At 40.7% G+C, this 18,199-nt stretch overlaps 2 protein-coding genes across 2 annotated transcripts in view; one reads left to right on the top strand and one right to left on the bottom strand.

Annotated features, from left to right (window-relative positions):
* The window catches only part of LOC144271735 (radial spoke head 10 homolog B2-like), a 34,335-nt gene extending 30,114 nt beyond the window's left edge, over positions 1-4,221 (top strand). The window contains exon 21 of the mRNA XM_077829309.1: positions 3,837-4,221. Within this exon, the coding sequence (XP_077685435.1) occupies positions 3,837-4,038 (202 nt within the window). The 3' untranslated portion in view covers positions 4,039-4,221. The remainder of the gene's footprint in view (positions 1-3,836) is intronic.
* A 719-nt stretch (positions 4,222-4,940) lies between these two features.
* The window catches only part of CCZ1 (CCZ1 vacuolar protein trafficking and biogenesis associated), a 36,370-nt gene continuing 23,111 nt past the window's right edge, over positions 4,941-18,199 (bottom strand). The window contains exons 12-15 of the mRNA XM_077829310.1: positions 17,717-17,834; positions 10,525-10,683; positions 8,107-8,234; positions 4,941-5,300 (exon numbers count right to left, since the gene is read on the bottom strand). Coding sequence (XP_077685436.1) covers positions 5,245-5,300; positions 8,107-8,234; positions 10,525-10,683; positions 17,717-17,834 — 461 coding nt within the window. The 3' untranslated portion in view covers positions 4,941-5,244. The remainder of the gene's footprint in view (positions 5,301-8,106; positions 8,235-10,524; positions 10,684-17,716; positions 17,835-18,199) is intronic.

Raw genomic sequence — 18,199 nt, 5'->3', positions numbered from 1 at the left:
GTTCTTGAAGATTTAGGAAATTGTCACTCTGCTCTTTGATAAATCAAAGCCACTAGCTACTTTCAAAATACTCTATTGGATGACTGACTTATATAGTGCAACCAGTAGATTACAGTAATCAATTTCTTTTCATTTGTCAGAGAATGTTACCAAGGTTTCCTCAGAAAGAAATTGAGATGAAAAAGAAAATGCTTACGTACAACACATAACTACCCCTGGCACTTAGGGGAAAGGCCCTGCATAAGAACTCGGTGATTACTTTCTTCTTTTCTGAAGCATATTTGGCAGCTATTTCTGCCTATCAGGAGCTAGTCTCAATTATCCGAGCTCATTGCAATCTGAATATATCACAGCAGCCCCTTGTCAGCAGGGGTTCACATGGGGTTTAACATTTTTCAAACCCCTCTTTAGAACACTCAGCTACTTTTGACATCAGTCAGTTCCTCAGGGCTTAGTTTTCTTACATGGATGATTATTTTCCCAATGGCAGTGACTTCAGCTCACAGAAGGAATGAGTTTCAGGACCTAGCAACTGATCCACATTGTATCATATCTTCCAAGGATAAGGGGGCATTGCAGATCCAGCTGACTTTCCTTCCATGGCCATGTGAACATTTCACTTTAATGAACCTTTTGTCCTGCCAGTGTTTGTCCCACATAGATCATGATGAGGCCCTGTTCTGTGCTGAAAGGTCACTGGTGTTCTAATTAGAGCAGACTAGGTGCTTGTCTACACACACAAAAGTTGTATCACTTTACACAGGTACAGTTAAGATGATATAACCCCTATGTGTGGGCATATCTATACTTGTATATTCTACCTCTACTGGTATCAAGGACCTGTACACAAATATAACTGTCTACACTAGGGACTACACTAGATTGGTAAAAAGATCAGACCCCTAGCCAAAATAGTTATGCCCACTCAAACTTTGCGTATAACCGGTCTAAACAAACTTTACCAAACTCAGAGAACTTGGGAGGTAAGGTCCCATGAGAAGAAAACTTAAGACAAAAAGTAGTTCAGGAGAGCTGGCAGTTTCTCAAGAAGACAATATTAAACATACACTATCCTGAGGGGAAGGAAATATAATAAGAGGTCAATATGGCTCCCTCAGGAGCTCTTTAATGACCTGAAAATCAAAAAGGAATCCTACAAAAAGTGAAAACATGGACAGATTGCTAAGGAGTACAAAAGAATAGCACAAGCACATAAGAACAAAATCAGAAAAGCTAAGGCACAAAATGAGTTACCTCTAGCAAGGGACGTAAAAGGCAATAAGAGGTTCTTTAAATATATTAGAAGCAAAAGAGTGACAAAGGAAAGTGTAGGTCCTCTACTTAGTGGGGAAAGAGAGCTAATAACTGATGACATCAAGAAAGCTGAGGTGTTTAAAACCTGTTTTGCTTCAGTCTTCACTGAAAAGGTTAATGGTCACCAGACACACAACGCAATTAATATTAACAACAAGGAGGATGGAATGCAAGCCAAAATAGGGCAAGACCAGTTTAAAGAATAATTAGATAAGTTAGATGTATTCAAGTCAGCAAGGCCTGATGAAATTCATCCTTGTACTTAAGGAACTAGCTGAAGCAATATCAGAATCATTAGCAATTATCTTTGAGAACACTTGGTGGATCAGTGAAGTTCCAGGAGACTGGAGAAAGGCAAACATTGTACTATCTTTAAAGAGGGGAACAATTTGTTCCAGTATCTTTCCAGTTATCAATCAATTTTGTAGCATCTGGAGGAAAACAGGGTTATAAGGAACAGCCAGCATGGATTTGTCAAGTATAAATCATGCCAAACCAACCAAATGTCATTCTTTGATGGGGTTACTGGCCTATGGTAGTAATAGCTATGGTATCTCTTGATTTTAGTAAGGTTTTTGAGTCTTACATGACAGTCTCATAAGCAAAGTAGGGTGGTGTGGGCTAGATTAAATTACTATACATTGGTACTCAGCTGATTGAAAGGGTAGTTATCAATGGTTTGCTGTCAAACTGGGAGGGTGCATCTAGGAGGGTCTCACAGGGGGTCAGTCCTGGGTCCAGCACTAGTCAATATTTTCATTAATGACTTGGATAATGGAGTGGAGAGTATGCTCATAAAATCTGCAGATGACACCAAACTGGGAGTGGTTGCAAGCACTTTGGACAATCAGTCTGAATTCAACAAGCTGAAATTCAATAGAGACAAGTGAAAAGTACTGTACTTTACTCAGCAAGGAAAAATCAAATGGACAACTACAAAATGAGAAATAATTGGATAGGATAAAATTGGATAAAATGGATAAAATTTTCATAAGTGCCTAAAGCTCCTAAGTCACTAAGTCCCATTAATTTTCAATTTGATACCAAAGTCTCTTTTGAAAATGGAATTTAGGGACTTACGAAAATTTTACCCAATGTTTTCAGTGCTTTGCATTGCTATGACGTAACTGCTCTGAAACGGAGTGAGCCTTGGCATGACCTAGAGTCTATGTCCACCATACCTGCCTAATGGGTGTGCCTATCACAGACATAGGCAAAGCAACTACACATTCCTTTCTTCATATGTTTGCAAAGCATTACTGGTTGAATTAAGGCTCCAAAAGGGATTTTCTTTTGAGATTCTGTGTGCTCCAGCACTTGTTTCCAAGGTAGGAGAGACCAAACTCTCTAACCTTCATAAGAAATTTTTTTAATTTCAGGACATCCTTCATTTTCAGTTGGTCAAATATTTTTGCGTGGCATTTGCTTCTGTGGTGTGGGCTTATTCTACAGCTTTATAGTCTGTGCCTGATGAGAAGTAATAGTCCTCTCCCAAAAAGCCCTCCTGGTCCACTGGCTCTTGGAACATCTCTCAAGGAGTGAGACTCCTGTACAGAAGGTCTCTTTAGAGAAGGGGAAATTACTTACCTGTAATTCTGCTTCCCTGAAAATATCTTGCAGGATTGTCACTCATCTGCCGACTTCCTCTCAGAACTTGGTGGTTACTTATTGACATTTTTTCCCTTGTACCTTTTTCATTTTCTTTACTGAAGCACTTAAAAAAAAAAAAGTATGCCCAGCTAACCTCTGAGATAACTAATGTGATTTTTATGGGGATTTAGTTAAACCAGCATAACCAGGTAGACACTTTAGTTTAAAACTGCTTATATTGGTTCAGCTTGCAACTGTACATTTACAGGTGCAACTGTACATTTACAGGTGCAAGTTAAACCCACAGAAGACTGTCTACACAGTTACACTAGTTTAATCAAACAATTTAATTAAACAAATGCAACTTTGAGTGGAGATAAGCCCTTATACTGGTGTGGCATTAGTTTTCTTTTATGGGAGCTTTGCCTTCTGCATAATCAAAAGAATTGACTGGACCATTCAGAGAGTAGTATTTATGTTCTACATTGGGTGGCACAGGATGACTATTAGGGAAGCCTACCTCACATGTTCCACAGCTACCACTACCTTCAAGGGTCAAACAGCAACTGGAGAGCTAGGGTTGCAGTCTTGTGCTAACGAGATGGTATGTTCAGAGAACCAGGATCACAGGGAAATAATTTTTTCCTTTTCCTTTTAAGAATGTGCTTGAGTAGAAAAATTTGGATTATGCAATGATACATGAAGCTTAACAATAGTTGATTGTGAAGTAGCAACTACACAGAACACACATTTTAGGAAAGGATTAAAAGGATCACATTTTTCATTAGGTAATTTATTCTGCATGTAATTGCAGTGGCTATATGGCTATAGTTACTTAAGCAAAACAAAATCATTTTAGCCTAGGATAAGTTTGCATGAATTTGCTGCAGTGGTAAACAAGTATAAACTTTTGTTTGTTTGTGTGATCTTAGGCTTATCTCCATAAGGGAAGCAGAAGAGGCCAAAAAACAAGAAGCCGCTGCTGCAGAAAAAGCAGAGACGGATAATGGAGTGGTTAAAGAGCCAGAGGATTCAGCTCTACAGATTCCACTTCCTGCAAAGGAAGAAGTAGTGATTCTGCCCCAGCCAGTCATTAGCAAGGTTTCTGCAGGTGTGAAGAAAAAGAAAAAGTAACTTAGGCTGACTGTTGTAATAGTAAAGTCTGTGCTTGTTAACATTTTTAAGTATTAGATTTCCTTTCTAGGTCTGTAAAATCTAAACATTAAAATATAGGTTCCAGGAAATGAAGGCCAATACAATTATTTGTATTTGTTTACACTGGAGGGAAATTTAACTCTCCATAGTCTTCCCCCACATCCAAACTTCCCCCAACACCTCCATTTACTGATATCCTGAGCCCCCTAGAAATTGGGGAGTGTGATTATATAATTGATTGTTACATAAAACTTGTGTAAACCTTTTGAACATACAAAGCCATTCTATAAATGTACTATATGCCATATTAGGAGACATTTTTCCATTAAAAGTTAAAAGATCATTAGCGTTTCAGGTTTGTTTGTTGGCTAACTCTTGTAACCATGTGACTGCATAGTCTGAATGGAATTTAAAACTATACAACCTGCATGAGGTTTTTGCTTATCACACCTATTTTATGTACACTGGTATGTAAGGAACCCAGATATTTCACTCGTGTAAAGTAAACCTTTGGGCTTAATCCTGCATCATGTGATTTCAGTGGGACAACTACTAAGATCAGGCCCTTATCCTTTTCACTTCTTTTATTGTTAAAGCAGCAGCCTCTGTCAACTTATACAGGAGAGGAACAGGTTAGTTTACTTGTGTAGTATGGAAGAACTGGTGCAGTGTAGCTTCTACATGCTTGTGATTCCGAGACCACCATTTTAGGTAACTCAATATCCTTTACTGTGGGTGCCAGTTCAGACTCAGATGATAGAGTTAACATCAAGTACCTTCCCCTCTCTTTTACATGCTAATGTGTAGAAAAACAATTTAAATCCCCACACTCAAATCTACTCTATTATGCAAGTGAGCATAGAAGGGGAACAAAAGGGCCCTTAAAATTGTAACAATTATTAATTTTATTGTCCAGTAAAATATTAACATAACAATATTAGAGAAATGGAATGGTACAGTTGAATTATCAGACTGGTTTTAATTAGTTTGTCCATAAATATTTTAAAATCTAAAAATCTTATGATCAGAGTTTACAGCTTCAGTAGAAATTTGATTCTTACAAAGCAAGTATTGCTTTACTATTGTCATTATTCCAGTCAATAATATGACTAATAACCCTTCATGTTAAACAAAAATGTGTCTGACATTTGTAGATTTTTTTTCACTAAATCAGCCCTTTGCAGATCAATCCAGGAAGAAAATATTATTGAACTGTGTTGCACAAAGCTTCTTTACTTCTTCTGTTTAAAAAAAAAAAAAAGGAGAGAGGGATTTCAGAAACTGCACACAGTATCACAACATATTATCTAAACACCCTGATTTTGAAAGAAGACTTAACACTAACTGTATCCAGGGGAAAAAATTACATTTGTTAGGGTTTTCTGCTTTTAAAACATGTTCTCACTCTTTAAAAAAAAAAAAAAAAAAAAAAGTGTCCTGGTGCATATCAACTCCTTATTTCTATTTTCAGTAAGAGAAGGGTGGGTCAATTTTGTTCAGCAGGCCCAGTCTGAAAATTCACATATCAGTCTTTTCATGCCAAATATGGAGTTAGCTTCTATCCTGTTTTCACAGAAAAAAAGAACTTTTCTTGTTAAACAAGTCTTCCTTAATTATTAGAACAGGGATTCTCAAACTGTGGGTCGTGGACCCTACAGTGGGTCATGACCCTGTTTTAATGGGGTTGCCAGGGCTGGCATTAGAGTGCTGGGGCCCACGGCTGAAGCCAAAGCCCAAGGACTTCCGCCCTGGGTGGTGAGGCTCAGTTTACAGGCTGCCCGGCCCAGGACGGGGCTCAGGCTTTGGTCCCCCCTTCTGGGACCATGTAGTAATTTTTGTTGTCAGAAAGGGGTCGCAGTGCAACAAAGTTTGAGAACCACTGGATTAGAAGAAATATTGATTAATCAATATTATTTCAGTAAGGAAATTGATTTAAGTCTTTTGTTTTGTGCTCCCCTACTTCCTTCTCACAGAGAAGATTAATTTCCAGTACAATATTTTTAGCGATTGCTTTGTAATTTAGGTGCAGCACTATAATTACGGAATAAACCAGGGATCAGCAACTTTTGGCATGAGGCCTGCCAGGGTAAGTCCTCTGGCGGGCCAGGCCGGTTTGTTTACCTGCCGCGTCCGCAGGTTCGATCAATCACAGCTTCCACTGGCTGCGGTTCGCTGCTCCAGGCCAATGGGGGCTGCGGGAAGCAGCAGCCAGCACATCCCTCGGCCCACGCTGCTTCCCGCAGCCCCCAAAGTCAGACCAAAGGTCCATCTAGCCCAGTATCCTGTCTGCCGACAGTGCCCTGTGCCAGGTGCCGCAGAGGGAATGAACAGAACAGGTGAACATCAAGTGATCCATCCCCTGTTGCTCATTCCCAGCTCCTGGCAAACAGAGGCTAGGGACACCATTGCTGCCCATCTTGACTAATAGCCATTGATGGACCTATCCTCCATGAATATATCTAGTTCTTTTTTGAACCCTGTTATGGTCTTGTCCTTCACAACATCCTCTGGCAAGGAGTTCCACAGGTTGACTGTGTTGTGAAGAAATACTTTATTTGTTTTAAACCTGCTGCCTATTAATTTCATTTGTTGAACCCTAGTTTTGTGTTATGAGAAGTAGTAAACAACACTTCCTTATCTACTTCCTCTACACCAGTCATGATTTTATAGACCTCCATCATATCTCCCCTTAGCTGTCTCTTTTCCAAGCTGAAAAGTCCCAGTCTTATTAGTCTCTCCTAATACAGAAGCCATTCCATACTCCTAATAATTTTTGTTGCCCTTTTCTGAACTTTTTCCAATTCCAATATATCTTTTTTGGGATGGGGCGACCACATCTGCACACAGTATTCAAGATGTGGACGTACCATGGATTTATATAGAGGCAACATGATATTTTCTGTCCTATTAACTATCCCTTTTCTCAATCATTCCCAGTATTCTCTTCGCTTTTTTGACTGCTGTTGCACGTTGAGTGGATGTTTTCAGAGAACTATCCACAATGACTCCAAGATCTCTGAGTGGCAACAGCTAATTTAGACCCCATCATTTTATATATATAGTTGGGATTATGCTTTCCAATATGCATTACTTTGCATTTATCAACATTAAATTTCATCTGTCATTTTGTTGCCCAGTCACCCAGTTTTGAGAGATCCTTTTGTAGCTCTTTGCAGTCTGCCGGGGTCCTAACTATCTTTAGTAATTTGATATCATCTGCAAATTTTGCCACCTCACTATTTACCCCTTTTCCCAGATCATTTATACACTTTGTGCATTTGACAGCACTTTAGGTATAGCAAGTTTGTCTCCCTCATTTCTGTGTATCTTCCGCACAGAAGCAAGGAGAGAGGAAAAACAATTATAAATAGAGAAGTAGGGCTGTAAAAGCATAATAATTAGCAGGAAGGTCAGGCAGGGGCAGATGTAGAAACAAACTATTTTTATCTCATAAAAAAACCTGTCTAGTTTTCAAGTTGATATTGCCCCATAATGTTCTCATTTTTTATCCAAATCAATTGGGCTAAAGGTAATACTGATGCATGTTTCTTCATCTACTTGGTATATCTTAAATTACAGTGTAAAACTGAAGCAGAAAAGCACTTTGAGAGAAAAACAGAATTTTAATACTAATAATCTTAATGACGAATTCCCTTTGTGAACATATTTTGCCTTGTCTTATAAAAGACAAATTCAGAAAAGTAGGCATTTTAGCCTCCTGGAAATATAATAAAGCACTTCAATTATTAAATATTCCAAAATTAAATTTCAACAGAGCACTCCCATTAATGGCAAGGAATAAGATAATGGGCATTGAGTCATCGTTAAGAACATCAACTTAAAGTCTGCTGAATATTTATGATGATTTCGTTGCCATGCAAAACATGGAAGAGAGACTTAAAGCCTTAGGCAAGCTGATCTGGTCTAGCATAGAAAAAATCCCTCATTAAGTGTATCTTATATAAAATAGAAAACTACAAATCCACTGATAAGCATTTTAGTAACACCAACAGTATTTAAAAATAGCAAAAATAAAAAAATCCTTACCATTAACTTCAATCAGGTTTGCATTTTTTTGATTCAAAATAACATACAGTTCCCGTTGATCAGACTTTTTCCCAACCACCCAGTAGTCACTCATTGCCTTCACAATGATTTCCTCATCCTCATCAACTCTGAAAGAAATTGGATAAAACAAACCTTAGGAAAATTTGTAGCGACATCAAAAATAATGGACTCAATAGGCAAAATAAATAACTTACATTACAAGCAACAATACTGAAGTAAAGAACAAGAAAACCAGCAAATAGAGCAGCTTTAGAAATTGTTTAACTGTCCTAAGGGTTATGAATAAACTATAGGTTTCAGAGTAACAGCCGTGTTAGTCTGTATTCGCAAAAAGAAAAGGAGTACTTGTGGCACCTTAGAGACTATCATCCGATGAAGTGAGCTGTAGCTCACGAAAGCTCATGCTCAAATAAATTGGTTAGTTTCTAAGGTGCCACAAGTACTCCTGTTCTTTTTGCGAATAAACTATATGTGAACTGAATAGCTGATCTCGCAGGTTGCTGTGACATTGCATAATTGACAGAAAATCAAAAATGAGCAGGTGTGCTCAACTCAGGAGATATAAATACTGCAAGCCAGTGCCAGCGTAGCCTGCACAATCTCCATTTGGGAGGATTTAATCACGAGGAAGTAAGCCAACCACTTATTTAGTCTACTAGTCAACCAAACATCAGTTCTTTGAAGGAAGCTGCTTGGTGTCCACAGTTGCCAACTTTCACGTGGTAGCACCCTGATTTTCACAATAAGGCCAAAACAAGCCAATCCCTAAGAACCCCAACACTCTATGTGACTAGATCCCCCTGGCGTGCAGTCTGGGACTATGGTGGGCCTGCTGTGCATCCCTGACTCTTTCCTCCCTAGCCCCTGCTTGCACCCCATACCCCTGCTTGCCAGGAGCTGATCAAAAAAACGAAGGAATAAGCTAAAAGCTCACAAGCCAATTAAGCCAAAAACAAGCTCAATTTCTGCGGTTTCACGGGTTTGGCGTGTCTGTTGGTGTCTCTACAGCCAAAAGGAAAACAGTGCTTGCTGTATACAATACACAGCATTGTATCAGCTTCATATGGATAATGGGAACAGGGAAGAGACAAAAAAACAAATAAGCATTCAAGAATTTTCTATCACTAAAGCAGGATTAAAGCAGGTTGGATGCTGGTTACAGTCTTAATCAACATAGTTTTCTACAGTAATTGTAGACTTAGAAAGGCCAGTTATAATACACCACCTCTCTTCCTCTTCATTATTTTCAAATCCATCTCACATAGGTGACCAGATAGCAAGTGTGAAAAATCGGAGTGGGGAGTAATAGTTGCCTACATAAGATAAAGCACCTAATATAGAATCACAGAATATCAGGGTTGGAAGGGACCTCAGGAGGTCATCTTAGTTCAACCCCCTGCTCAAAGCAGGACCAATCCCCAATTTTTGCCCAAGATCCCTAAATGGCCCCCTCAAGGATTGAACTCACAACCCTGGGTTTAGAAGGCCAATGCTCAAACCACTGAGCTATCCCTCTCCCCATATCGGGGTATCTGGTCATCCTAATTGCACAGTTTATTCATGTGGAGACATTCTTATCTTCCAGCCATCTTTTCTGCTGTATGTGAACATCCCAACTCTGAAAATCATAAGAACATATTCTCTAAAAAACTCTCCTCTTTTCTGCTGCCCACCTGCTAGCTAGTGTTTCCCTATTTTGTCTCTTCTTCACACTCCTCTTTCATGTAAATTTTGCTCCTGTTTGTTCCCTCCTACCTGTGGCCTGCTTTCTTCAAGAGCATTGATGGGAATATAGCATGGAATACAATAGCTCCCAGCAACACATGGAACAGCAGAACACCAAACGCAGACAAGCGTTGATTCCACCATCACAGGAGAAACTAATACATTTTTTTCAAATAAGTACTTGGATTTAGTGTTTTATTATAAGCACTATTTTAAAGAGTTTCGTATGTTAATTAGTAGGCAAATGTGGGATAATATACCCTCAAAATTAGGTTTCATCCTGATCTCTAATAGTCAGAGACTGACTTAAACCCTGAAGCATAAGGTTTAAATCCCTTCCAAAATTGGTTATTAATTATAACTGTGGATGTTCTTGATATCCACAGAAGTATCCAATCCCTTTTTGAAATCTAGCCCAACATCTCAGGGACATGAAAATTCACGAAAGAAACAGACCCGAAGGGTGGGACAGGACAGACATTTCAATGTATCAAACTGGCTACAGTGATACAGATAAAAGAAAAATCTGCTCTATATCAATTATTCCCCAATTTTATATATTCAGTAATTGTATGTATATATACATAAATGAAAAACCAGGATAATTCAGTAGTTGAACACTGCTAAAAGCTGAGGCCTATTTGACAGAAGGAAAAATGTAAATAAGATTACCTAGTAAAATCACTGTTGATATCACCTAGAATCTTCATGAGGTCAGGGTGAATGGACGTGAGGGATACACTGGGTGTTTTCCTCATGTGAATTGTACTTTTCTCTGCCAAGTTCATATGATTGAAATAGATAAACTTAAACTGAGGTTCCTTCTCAGACCTAGGAAAACAAGTTAAAGAAAATGGTGACTACGTGGTCTTTGTGAAATGTGTGTACGTAAGTCACAGTTCACTAATCCATGCACAACATGAAATCCATGATCAGGTACCTTATCACCATACTGAGACATTGTGCATACATTACCATTAGGCTTGGCAGAATTTGATTTTCTTTTTTTCTAATTTTGACCATTTATATCATTTATTTTTAAGATTTTTTTTAACTGTTGCTGGAAATTGAGGGGGCATGTGCGAAGGGTTGGAGTTAGGGGAGCTTGGCAGGGGGCTCCCTGCACAACTGAGAGGCCCATGACACCAGGATGCAAGGTGAGGGGGAGGCTGCGGCCCTGGCTCAGGGGAGCAGAGACCTCAGGCCAGGGCTGTGATGAGGATGACAAAACCCTGGCCACAGGGTGCTGCTGAACAGTTCCGGACCAGGGATGGAGCCATTCAGCAGCAGGGTGACCCCCCCCATGGCCAGGGTCTGTTGCTTCTTCCTCACCACAGTCCTGACTGGGGGTCTCTGCTCTGCCCCACCAGAACTGAACCCTTCCCCACACCTTGTGCCTCCAGGGATTGGTTGTCACCAGTTCTGGCAGCTCAGGGAGCTCCCTGCAGCCCTACTGTCACATGACAGCAGGGCTGCAGAGGGCCCCCTGAGCTGCCACAGTGCTGGTGACAGAGAAAAAGGGGGCAAGGCTGCAATTCTGCCAACTTTTAGTGATCAATATTTTTTTTTAGTTGATTTACCAACTTCTATCAATTGAAATTGAATCCTGCCATGCCTAACTACTTTTCAAGACCAGTGGCAGGGTTGACAGACTGTTTTTGAATAGCCATTGAAATGAAAAAACATTCAGACCTCCAAAACACTGACACCATAAGAGAGACCTACATAAATTCCTAGTACAGGAAAGAGAATAAAATTGCGTCTGCCTAATGGCATTTTCTGCTCTTACCAGGACTCACCCACCGGTGGGGGACATCAGAACATCTCCCTTTCTCTTTCACTAGCTCTTTGAGTTCTCCCACTGGGCCCATGATCTCACACCATTGGTGGGTTTGAACCCCAGCTGGTTGCTGGATTGGTTGGCTACTCTGGGGAGACAGCATATAGGGAGTGGGGATCCTTGCTGCCTCCCTAAAGAGGAGTCAACTGTTGACTTGGTTGGGTGCTGTGTCACTAATTTGTTTCATAAGGGATTTCCCTAGAACTGTACCAGTGTTTCATTGACTCTCATATTTAATATCAGGAAAAGCTTCCCCTCCTTCCCAGAATGGCCACGCCAACGAGAGTTTTTCACCCTCCTTGGTGGATTCGGGCATGAGATGATCTCCCTTTCCCAGTTTGGTAAGTCAAGACTTCAATTTAAGTCACTGATATTGGTTTTGGTGATGGCTTCAACAATTATAATCGGGGAAGGTTTGCTGCAGCAGTTGGCACTTCAGGTTACATATTCAACGGTTTGGAACGGTCTCATCTAGGCTAGGCGTCATATGGCAGTTTACTCACTATCACCTTAGCAGACCAGCAAATGGCTCAAACATCTGGATATCTTGATCCCTATTATGTCACGCAACTGCATTAGTGTAAAAAGAAACCATATAAGGTTATCAGGGCACTGCTGCATTAAAATGTTAAGGGAGAGTTAATAAGATGATCTTCCTTTGCTTTAATCCCTCAATGACACAAAAAACCAAGTATTTAGTGATTTAATAGGTTGGCACCATTGCAAGCATATTTTATTTGACTCACTGCAATTCTGCCAGTTTAGTACAGTCACCACACACCAAAGTAAGTGTGTATGTATCTTTGGTATGATTGAGTCATCCTTAGAACAGCAATACTGTAGGAAACCAACAAATACTCCATTAGAGTAGATTAGAGTGGTGCTATTATATAAAACAGCACTTTTCTTTTAACATAAAACACAAAAGGAACTAGAGAAAAGCAAACCCACTATGTAAAATCCAGCAATGATTTATTCTGGGCTTTTAAGAGTTAGACAAAAGGAATAAAGATTTCAATAGTCCCAGACCTCTATAGCCTTGAACTGTTAGTTTCTTGCAAGATGGCACAGTACTCTTGGTAAAGTATAAGACTTGTAGCTGTATTTTGCTATCTAAATTTTTTGAGCAAGTGTGCATGTTGTTATAGATGAGGCTTATAGAGCTGCATATTAAGGCTGCCTGACACTTCCCATTATAACATTCTGTTTTAAGTTGCTTATAACTTTGCCAAACTTTAACCATTTGGACTGAAATTTTACGTCAGGTGTCTGCCTCAATCTGAATTGCACTGGAAAATTTTGGTTCAGCTGTTTCCAAGAAAGAGGGTATGGAAAAAATGTTTTGCCCACATTAAAATACTTCTGGAAACCTTTTCTTTGAGAAATTATTGAAATTTGGCAGGGAATGGTCTTTGTGTTAGTGATGTGCTTTTTACCATCCGCATGAAGATCTGTCCAAATTTGACCAAGTTATAAGCCTTTGAAAAACTGTGGTTTGCATATGCTCAAAAGAGGCTTAGATTTTTAGCAGCTAAATTCCCTGAAGAGTCAGTTGCACATTGGGCACGCTCCAGTCCAGGGCTGAAGGAGTGAAGCTGGACTTTTCACACCATTGCAGCTCTGGGCCATGCTGGGTCTGGGCACATGAACAGAGAGCAAGGAGACTGTCCCTTCTGTGCTCTCAGTGACCACCCCTGCTGGGCTCAGGGAGCACGGAGGAGGAGGCTGTGACTCGAATGCAGGGTAGACAAGAGCTGGGCCTGCCGTGGGATGGAGGGAAGATGGCTGGGGGGGGTTGGACAGGAAAGATTGGGATTGGCTGGACAAGACCACAGGAAGCTGGGAGGGGGAGACAAACTGGCTGGGCAAGGGGACTAGGACCTGGAGCCAGGGAGGAAAAAACAGGGAGGGGAAAGAGACTGTGAGCCAGTAGGAGAAGGGAAGGAGGTGAGGGGGGGAAGGGAGACATATCTAATGTGGAGCCAGGGTGTGGGGGAAGAAATGAGAATTGGCAGAGCAAAGAAATTGGGACAAGGGGCTGTGGGCGGAGAATGGGACACAGATTGGATAAGGAGTCTAGGGAGAGAGATTGCGACTTGCAGCCAAGTGTGGATGTGGGAGGTGGCAGCAGCAGCAAGAGGTCAATGAATGGGAGAGAGAGAGAGATTGGATGAAGAGCGAGAGCAGGGGAACTGTTATTGGTTGCATAAGGAAATTCAGGACAAGGAGCTAGGGGTGGTGGGGGGGAGGATTGGGAATGACTGGGCAAGGAGACAGACTGGGAGTGGGAGGAAACTGGAATGGGAGGCTGGAAGGGTAAGACTAAGACTGGTTGGGCAAGGAGACTAGGACTGGGATGAGAAGCCTGAGCAGTGGAGACTGGGACTGGCTAAATGAGAAAAATGGGACTGGGATAAGGAGCCACAGGCAGGGAGAAGACAGGACCGGGACAAGATGGAGGGGATAGAGTGAAGAGTTCAAGCCTGAGGAGTGGGGAGGGACGAACAGGCAGAAGGGAGTGCAAACCCACTAGACACACCTCATCCAGAGCTTGGAATGGAACCTAAGAGTCCTCAGTCTCACCATTCCTCTGCTGGCAGTAAGTACATGAAACACAGTGGCAAAGCTTACCACCTCCCTCTAATGTTGCTTCACATATAAGATGACAACCTACTACTGCAATCTGTTACTCTGTTAGCTCACATGGCCTGTGTGGTGGATCTAAACGTTCCAATCCTGCTGATCATCCAGGTAGTTTTCAATAGGATGCCACATGATGGAATTTCTTTTTTCATTTTGCTTTTTAAAGACCTAGGAAATGCTAAAAGAACATTAAAGGCTGCAAAGTCAAGCACTAAACAGTTAGGAAAAGGGGTAGAGGGCCTGTGGAAAAAACAGTATGTGATCACGTAATTAAAAACAGTAGCATAATGCATACGTACAAGGGGCAGAATTAAGGTTGCAGAGGCAACCTTAATTCTGGCATCTCCTAACTTTTGAGTGCTTGACTTGCCACTCAAATAATGTTATTTTAACATCGATTTTTTGTGTCTACATGACATACAATATACAGGGAAAGGTTATGTAATGCACTGGCTAATGTGCATGCTGCTCTTTTCTACTCCATACAATGTCAGATATCTGCAGCTGCCACCCTTGAGAGACTGACCTACGTAGGGTAATGCCTAATACTACTCAGAGATAATATTCTTCTTGAGCTCCAGTGGCAGCGGTCCTTCTAATATCAGTGTGGTCCACATCATAATATCTGAGCATCTGATACATACACGGAACTTTCCTCATAACTCCTCTAGGAAGTAGGTAAGTATAATTATCTCATTTTATAGATAAGGAACTGAGGCACAAAAAAAAAAAATAATAAATAAGTGATTTGTCTAAGGTGTCAAGACAGCCTGTGGCAGACCTGGGAATTGAACTGAGGTCTCCTGAGTCCCAGCCTGGTGCCTTATTCACAAGGCTATGCCTCCTCTCTGTAGAGAGGAACGTCCCAGGTTCTGATCTTGATACTGCATACTACACTGTCTGCATGTGCATATCCATGGATTTGTAATAAATTAAATTACATAGCCAATATATTTTATCTAAACTGAAAGTCCTCACCTTGTCTACTCAAAAATATAAATGTCATGGCCCTTATTTACCTAAATGAAAAATATCATCCCAGTGTATTTTTTTACACTATACACCATCAGTTTGAGAAAAACAAAGTCTCAGAAAGTCAAGAGGAAGGTCACCACCAAACTTGCTACATTGTCTATAGTCTGCTATGACTGACTACCTGCTGCCCAGTTGGGCTTACAGGAAGGCACCTGCTGGGCGAAAGGAAGGGAAGGGTTTACAAAGGGAGAGAGACAGCAGCAGCTGTTCTCCTGTCTACCTCCCTGGGCTGAGAGAAGTCCACAGGTAGCAGCCTTTCCCCTGCGGCTCTCTCCTCCATTATAAGGCTCAGGTGCCTACCCTTCAGGCCAGCTGGGCAGCAGCTAATCAGCCTCAGGTGCATTGGAACCTGCTCCCACTTAAAGGGACCAGTCACACTGGCAGTGTGATGAAGGTATGTAATCAGAAAGGCTCCTTTCCGGTTTTGGGGTTAGCCTTTGGGAAGATGTTCAAGAACAAGCCATCCTCACACAATGTTTGAGTGGCAAACTAAGTTTTCATTGAAGTCAGCCAAAAATGTTCACAAAGTGGAGGAACAAGACAATAAATGTACAGCATGTGGCCCATGCAAGAAAATCCTCTCACTCTTTGTCTATAAGTTTCTACAAGTGACCCTGGCATTATGCAGCACATTGAGGGAGCAGAGGATTATCGTCTACATTGATCTCTATTTGTATGATCCATTTAGAATTCTAGTCTTGCAAGAAAACACGCCGCCACATCAGTACATCTTCTCTAGCAGTTCCATTTTTTTTTTTTTTTGCAGGCGGAGTAGAGGAAAATGAATTGAATAAGTACAGGCAGCACAATGGGCCCTTAAAGCTTCCTTAGCCAGGCAGCTGGGGATTCCCCTGGAAGCACAGAGATGGCATCAGCTGCTCTATGACACACTCTATCCCCTTCAGCCACAGGGATGGCCAGAACATTGCTGCACTCCAGCTGATGTAATGGTACCATGGTTACTGTAATTTACAGCAGGCGTCAAATGTTACCCAGCAGCCCAAAGGATCAGAGGAATACAAAAGTGGTTTAAAATGCCTCTACCCTGCTCCCAGTTGGGCCCTACACTGAACACAGCTTGGCTGGATAGAAGGATAGGAGTCGGAGGCAATACTCTCTTAGCAAGCCCATGAGTTGGGTGCCTAAAGAAATAAGATTGTCAAGGCATTATCACCTTTACCTTTTAAACAAAACCTCCTCTTGTCTGCCCAAATAATGATGGGGCCCCACAGCTGAAGCAGCCTTTGGGCAAGTATATTTTCTAGTAAAAGGTGCCAATAAACTACTTATTTTGTACATCTAAGACCTTAAAAGATTAGGTAGCACCTAAGCCTCAGAAATTTTATTTTTTTCAAACTTACGAGGAAATCAAAGTTAAAATGCCCCTGCCCCCCACTTTCCTGCATTCCATGGGTCCTATTGCAAAGAATCAGAGACAGAAACTCCTTCAGAGTAATTGGATTTTCTCGGAAGTTACAGAATCTACTTTTATTTAGACTCCTTGTTAAAAATGATCTGAAGAATTTCCAATTATTTTAGGTCCTGTCCACATTAGCTTCAGAACAACAATAGGTACAACCAGAGTCCTGGTTCTGATCCAGTGTGGATAGGACCTTAGAATTAAATACTAGATACTTCCACCAAGGGAAATGGGGAGATGCATACTCAATTTAAAATTTGCAAGACATGGGAAGGGGGAAAAATAAGTCCTCATTCTCCTGCTCCCACTCGAGAGGATACATCAATGTCTGTTATGCTGCTAATGTTGCACACCCCAACAAAACCCTCATTGCAGACTAAAAATGGACTATTGGGATCAGGTAATTAATTTGCACATGAAAAATTACCACAAAACCTCACAGGAATTGCCTGACCACTGAGTCTGAATGCCCCTCTGCCCTAGCTATTTGGGGTAGGCAGTATATTCTACAGTTGTTGGACTTTTCCTTTTAATTATTTGCAGGTTTCCTTTAAAACAGTTAAAACTTTGATAATTAGTTGGGTAGGAAAAGAGTAGCAATTATAAGATTGTAAGAATAAACATGTGCAAAAGGCCTTGCCAAAAGCAAAATGAACCTTAACCACACAAGCACCTAAATAAAATTGTTACTTTTATAAAAACTAGTGCAGTTCCCCCAGGGCACTTAAATATGTGACAATGGATGCTCTATAAATGTCTAAGATACATATGGAGAGATATAACTTCTTATAAAATATACATGTTAATTCAAAGAGAACGCTCTTAAAATATATACTCATATTGTTACCCTTATTGAAGCAGTCATTAAAACAGACTTTGAGCTACCTGGTGACGGTTTGCAATAGGAACATAAAGATAGTACAAACCCTGATATCCTTTTGTTGATGTTGTATTGTTCACATATGTCTGATGCTAATACTGTGAGTTGAGGCCCAACAATGCTGTCCAGTTTACGGCAAAAATCCAGTGTAGGTTGCATTGAGGCTATGAAGCAGTTTTAAAAAGATAATGAGTTTTTTCCTAACAGTACATGAGGTCTATACTATTTTGTGCCAAAAAGGCAAACATGTTCTTTTGTAGCTAACTTTAAACATTTAGAAGAATCTTGGATCATATTCTGCTGTCAGTTACACCCAATAAATCTCATCAACATCCAGGGGGCTTCCATGGAGTAACTGAGGGCAAAATAGCATCCCTTTTATACCATCAAGCAAAACACAGTATAAATAATCTAATTGACTAAGAAGTTGGTGAAAGCATCCACACAGAGCAAACTAACATACAAGACTATAACAAATGAATATTTTGCAACAGCAAAATCAGGCTAGATTTATGTTTGATAATGTTTT

Source organism: Eretmochelys imbricata, chromosome 10, assembly GCF_965152235.1.
Source record: "Eretmochelys imbricata isolate rEreImb1 chromosome 10, rEreImb1.hap1, whole genome shotgun sequence".
In the NCBI taxonomy this organism is placed as follows: Eukaryota; Metazoa; Chordata; order Testudines; family Cheloniidae; genus Eretmochelys; species Eretmochelys imbricata.
Note: the sequence above shows the minus strand (reverse complement) of the source record. Positions and strands in the feature narration are given on the sequence as shown.